A 6,123-nucleotide genomic window follows, 5' to 3' on the forward strand; every position below is an offset into this window, starting at 1 on the left:
TGGGCTTGCCGATCAGAAGATCGGCGGTTTGAATCCCCATGACGGGGTGAGCTCCCATTGCTCTGTCCCAGCTTCTGCCAACCTAGCAGTTCAAAAGCACACCAGTGCAAGTAGATAAATAGGTACCACTGCGACGGAAAGGTAAATGGCATTTCCGTGTGCTCTGGCTTCCGTCACAGTATCCTGTTGCGTAAGAAGCAGCTTAGTCATGCTGGCCACATGACATGGAAAGCTGTCTGTGGACAAACACTGGCTCCCTCTGCCTGAGGCGAGATGAGCGCTGCACAGCATAGTTGCCTTTGACTGGACTTAACTGGGGTTCTTTACCTTTATCTACTTGGAAATAGGTCCTGTTGAGCTTCATTGTACTTATTCCCAGGGAAACATTTACAGGACCTCAATTTTCACTGCATAATTTTAATTACACCATACAGTGACACAGCATCAAAATTTGAGTTCATTTCCATGCTCCTTCTGAACATTTGTTTCAATTACATTCATTTACCCCAGAGGCAAGGAACCTGTGGCCCTCCACTTAGTGGTGAACTACAGCTCCCATCATTCCTGAGCAATAACTATACTGGCAAAGGCTGATGGGAGTTGGAGTCCAACAATATATGGAGGACCACAAATTTCCATCCTGGGCTGATAGCATGTTATCCAACCTTTACATCCACTACAATGTTCACTCATGGTTTTCTTGATCCATAGCCATTTTCCAGTCTCACAGCTCTTGAGGTCTCCTTCCCTGTCCCCCAACTACTTTGTTCTTCAGTTTCCTTTTGCATCCTGGTCACGGTGAAACATTTCCCCCCGTCTCATAGTAGAAATGAAAATAATGTGATCAGGGGCATAGCCAGGGTTTATGTTAGCAGGGAGCAGAACCTCAGTTATTTTTATTTATTTACTTGACCATGAATGTGAGGGTGCTGGGGTGTCACACTTTCCTACTACGGAACCAATATGAATGGAGGCTCTTCATTTCCTCTATTTAACACCACGTAGCTGCAGTTTCACAATCATCTCTTTCAAGTCACTCACAAGCAGCGAAGCAAGCGAAGAAAAGACCTAAGGCACTATCACCTCTTCCACCCCCAACTAGAAATCTGAGAAAGAGCAATAAATCCTCAGATTTGTGCTTCTTTGCTCACTAGATCAGGAGTGGGATTAACATCTACTGTCCTCATTCTTAAGACCACAACCACACAGCAAAGTTAGTTCAGAGGAGAAAGAGAAGAGAGCAGAAGAGAGGGGGATAAACTGCTCAGCAGTGGCCCCTCTTGGCCAATGGAGAAATTGCACAAATGCAATAAAATAAACTCCCTTGAAAGCTGAAATAACCAGGGCCCTTTCATTACATCTAAAATCATAAATTGCTCATTTAACCAGTCTTATGGGTTTTTCTATATCTGATGTTCCCTGGGAATGTATGCACTTCCTTGCTGACAAAACAACGTGGGTCTCCTGCACTAAAGTTGATTATATAGTGTTGATGTCACAAAAAGGTTTTGGTAGAAGTTCATTTTAGCTTCAGTCATGTGTGTGCATATATATGTATATTCATTTCACACACAAACACACACACAGGGAAAGAGAGAGAGAAAGAGATGCACACAATTTTTTGGTGGAATGATATATCTACATCTCTTCAGGACAAAGTCAACCGTCAATCAAAGACTTAATAAACAGCACTGAAGTTATTCCATGAACTCTGAAGAAATGGTTGCTTTTTACCACACTCTACAACTAGCAAAGACTGTTGACAACAGCTGGATTTGGAGTGTGAGCACAGATCACAATGGACTTGCTACTTTGGGGACAACTCAATTGTATAGATTTCACCATAGATTACAACTTTTAGTTCAGCAGTTACATTAACCTGGGGGTACTGCTTAATCTATTAAAAGTTTTAAATACTAATAAATCAGGAAACCCTTTTAAAATAAAAATTCTGACAGAAAAACTGTGGGTGGTAAGCACTAACTTAGATGTTGCCTTCTTGCATGGAATGGAACACATCTTCTAAAGTGGTGCCTGCTTGGACAGTGATGGGGAAGCTGCAGCCCTCCAGATATTATAAGGCTCCAATTCCCATCAGCTCCAGCCCACATGGTCAATGCTAAAGGAATACAAGAGTTGTAGTCCATGAACACCTGGATAGCAACACGTTCTCCCCTTCCCACCCAAAAACAAAAATGAATAGCTTTTTCCATTTGTCCTAATATGTAAAACCATGCAACTTAATTTCATTCTTTAACAAAGTTAACCGCACCGTCTTCAGTTGGGTGCCAGCTCTACTTCTTTCCCCTTCTGTCCATTATGCTGTTAATTTGGTTCCTTTTTCATGCATAATGCCCCTTTCTATTATGTATCAAGAAGAGAAAGTCAAGATTGAAGACTATGTATTTTTTTACTTATGAAAAATCCCATATCTCCCTTGGAAGGTTTTTCCACTTTAAATTACATTTAAGAAGTACATTTACATCCTGGTTGACTGGGTCTGTGAAATAATTTTGCATTCACTTCCAAAAAGAAATGAATTTCCTTTTTGAGAGCATTAGGTTGTATTATAATAAGATTTTCCTTATATTACCTTTCAGGAAGTCTTCTGTATCACTTTCATTAAATTAACTTTTTTAAAAAAACAAACCAAAAACTCTCCCCAAATACAGAAACTGAATTAGATTTGCGGCAAAGGCCAATTTTGCCACATGCCAAAATAACTTCAAGGCAAAACAAATTATGTCAGTACTCAGGGAGTGGTGACATTTAGGACTTTTCTGCATTAGAATGTGGTACGTAAGAAAATATCTTAAGATTTGCTCCCAATCATGCCGAATAATAAGCAGATAATTGAACTTTCAGATGTATTAGTGGTACATGACAAAAGGCATTTGACACATATATATATATTGGAATGTGATCAACATGACTTTTCAAAGTGCCACTTGTCACCAAACAGAACTTTACAGAAGTGCATTAACTTGAGCTGCAATGTTCCACAAGGTGTAACGTTGACTTTGTTGCAGGTATCTGAAATATTGCAGCAAATCTTCCCTTGCCACTGGTAACAAATTTACCAATAGATATTTGAGATAGGAACCCATTTCACCTGCTTGGAAGTACATTCCATTGACAACATGGGCACTTGCTTCCAAGGAATTGTATTTAGGATCACAGTTGTTAAAGACACAGAGAAAATTCTGTATATACAAACCAATCATAGCAATGAAAGCTCAGGCTAGTGAACAATGAAGGTAATAAGATTTTGACACAGTTTAACCAACATGGATAGAAATGCTTGTGGGCTGCTTGCTAATTTCATCAATGAATCATTCTTGCCTTATTGCTCCTTAAAGAGAACAGCACCCTACTTGGCATAATTCATACCATCTTCCATTATTATTTCATAGGAATCTCTGTGTATGTAAAATCTCTGTATGGCATTTTGTTTGTGTGTCCCTGCTTGATGAAACATGAATGAATTTAACAAGGTGTTTCCCGCAATAAACCATAGAAGAGAGCACCAACATTTCCCAAACCAGTGTCATTTTCTATTTAGTGTAATTTATTTTAGGACTTGCCTCAAACTTTGTTCAGTCACTATATTTACAGAGAAATCACAAGGTAACCATCTTTAGCAAGCATAGGAAGCAACTCTTCCACACAAGGGACATGTGCTGAATTCCTACTGCATTGTTGCTATAGAAAAGTTTCAATAAGCACTAGTGAGAAAACAGCGTTCCTCTCTCCAAAGCTGGATCCAGTACTATAGAACTTTTTCAGGGCTCTCTTGCACATGGTGACAGGTCCACAGTGGGTAGCCTTCCTGCATCTCATTTGTCATATGAAGAAGCTGAACTTCTTCAGAAAACAATTCCTTCCAGCGTCAACAATTTCAAACACAGACACAACAAATGTGATCACTCTCAAGTCAAACCAAGCATGTGTTCGTCAACAGATTTAACAGAAGAGTTGCCAGCCAAACACCCCAACTAATGTAATTTGGCTGGCAACCTGAATATACCAATATATCATTGAGGTAGGTGTGCCTTTAGTGCATTCTCAACTCAAGCCACCCCATGGACAGTTAATCAGCATCAACCTTATGTGCATACTACTATCCTCAAAGGCGCTTACTCCTGAGTGAGAGGGTATAGGAGTGCCTTCTTAAGCACTTTGAAGTCAAATGAGAACAGGTGTGCAAGATTGTAATCCTAGATACACTATCTGGGAGTAAGGTACATTGAAAGCAGTGGGGCCAACTTCAGAGTAGACATGCATAGGATTGTACTATAAGTTGATTTGCATCCCCTTCTTATCAACAGGGGGATGCTCTGAGCTACTATCCTTCTTCAACAACCTCCTAATGAAAAACTCAATAGTTTGAGCCTTTCTCTTCACTTTCTGAAGACCCTCACACCCTCTTTCGTATTAAACAAAGCTGAACCAGAGCTAGACATAAGAGGGATTCCACTTCCTCCTCTGGAGTCGTAACCTCTACCAGATAACTGCACAGCTTGTTTTAAACACTGCCCTCCAAGAGAAGAAGGACTCGAACTAACCACTGCTTCGACCAATAAGCAAGAGCATCTGTGCCCCTTCCACTGGGTGTTACGGTAAACCAGGTTCCATCACATAACGAGCACGTTGGAGAAGACCCAAAAGTAAACCGACAAGAAAGCAGGGGAGACTGAACACAAGGTAATCGTTTCCCCCATCCTTTAGCAAATATATCTCCACCAAACCGCCAGAGAACCTTCCCTGGAGCGCGCCGCTCGGAGCTGTCCAGGACGCTGCGGTGCTGAACCCAGAGTTAACCCAAGCGAGGCATCAACAGATAATGGAGCGAGCGAGGAAGAGGAGAGGGGGCGGGCGGGTGGAGAGGAAGGCTCCTTACCAGAGTTTTGTTGCCGTTCTTGCTGAGAGGACCTCGGAAAACTCCCTTGATGTTGCGAAAGTGCCCATTGCTGAGGTGCGCGGAGCTGATGACAATGTAATAACACTCCATGGGGCAGCCGCCTCGTGGGCTGCTGCCGCCGCCGCTGCTTCCATGCACCCCGAGGGTGCCCGATCAGCCGGGAAGCAAGGCGCCGGGCGTGTGTGTGTGCGCGCGCGTGTATGTATGTGCGTGCGAGTGTAGGGTGGCGGTGCGAGGAAGCGGCGATGGGGTGGCGGCGGGAGTGGGTGGGGAAACCCGGGGGGAAGCGAGCCCCGAGCACACACAAGGCGCGCGCACCAGAGGCATGCACACCGCGCTCCCTCCGGCTGCTCGTTCCAGCTCAGGCGGTGGAAGTAGCGGCAGCCCGGCTCTGCCTTTCCGCAGGGTGGGGAAGAAAGAGCGAGACGGACAGAGACACAGCAAGCAGGCGAGCTTAGCAATGGCCGGAGCCAGCAGGCATTGACCACGGTCTTTCCCCCCCCCTTCCCCTTAGAGCTGCTGCTGGAGGAGGAGAGAGAGGAGGAGCAGCCTTAGCATCTCTCTGGCTTTGTCGAAGGAGTCTGAGCTGCTGCCTCGCACAGGCATGGTGCTATTATAGCGCGCAGCCTTGCCGCTCCGCTGCACTGAGCCAATGGCAGGGAGCCACTAGCCGGGGAGCTGTCAGAGGAGTGCATCTGTCACACGCCGCCTTCTCTCCTCCTCCCCCTCCCCCCCCACTCTCCTCCTCAGTTTCCCCCCTCCCCACCCTCACTCTTGGCTCAAGCCCTCCACAGAAGAGGGCAATAACGGACAGAGGAGGAGGAGAAGCGAAGAGGGCGCCCCCGCTCCCCACATCAGCTTCTTGCTGCCGTCGCCCAGGTAAAATATAAGAGAAGGAAGAGAGGGGAGGGGGAGATTTTTTTAATTTATTTTTTATTTAGGCGAGCGAGTGTCCCTGACTGGCTGGTCGAGGGAAGCCTTTCCATCAGCTGCAGCGAATCCCCTTTCCCTAAGATGTGACATTCGCAGCTGCTTCTCTCGCTTAGTTGTGGGGGGGATCGTTCCCGAGCAGGATCGACGCCTGCTCTCGGGGATCAAGGCTGTGGTGGGATCCTGTGGAGGTGGGGGAAGACGGGGCAGCCGCTTCCTCGCTGCTTACAAGCGACTCTCTGCTATGTGCGCCAGCTCGGTGGAGCCTCCAC

At 45.3% G+C, this 6,123-nt stretch overlaps 1 protein-coding gene across 1 annotated transcript in view; it reads right to left on the reverse strand.

Moving 5' to 3' along the window:
* ZNF804A (zinc finger protein 804A) overlaps positions 1–5,472 on the reverse strand; it is a 197,667-nt gene extending 192,195 nt beyond the window's left edge. Inside the window, exon 1 of the mRNA XM_082200772.1 lies at positions 4,901–5,472. Within this exon, the coding sequence (XP_082056898.1) occupies positions 4,901–5,011 (111 nt within the window). The 5' untranslated portion in view covers positions 5,012–5,472. The remainder of the gene's footprint in view (positions 1–4,900) is intronic.
* Positions 5,473–6,123: the final 651 nt, after the last annotated feature.

This window comes from Podarcis vaucheri (genome assembly GCF_965113315.1).
Source record: "Podarcis vaucheri genome assembly, chromosome: 1".
NCBI lineage: Eukaryota > Metazoa > Chordata > Lepidosauria > Squamata > Lacertidae > Podarcis > Podarcis vaucheri.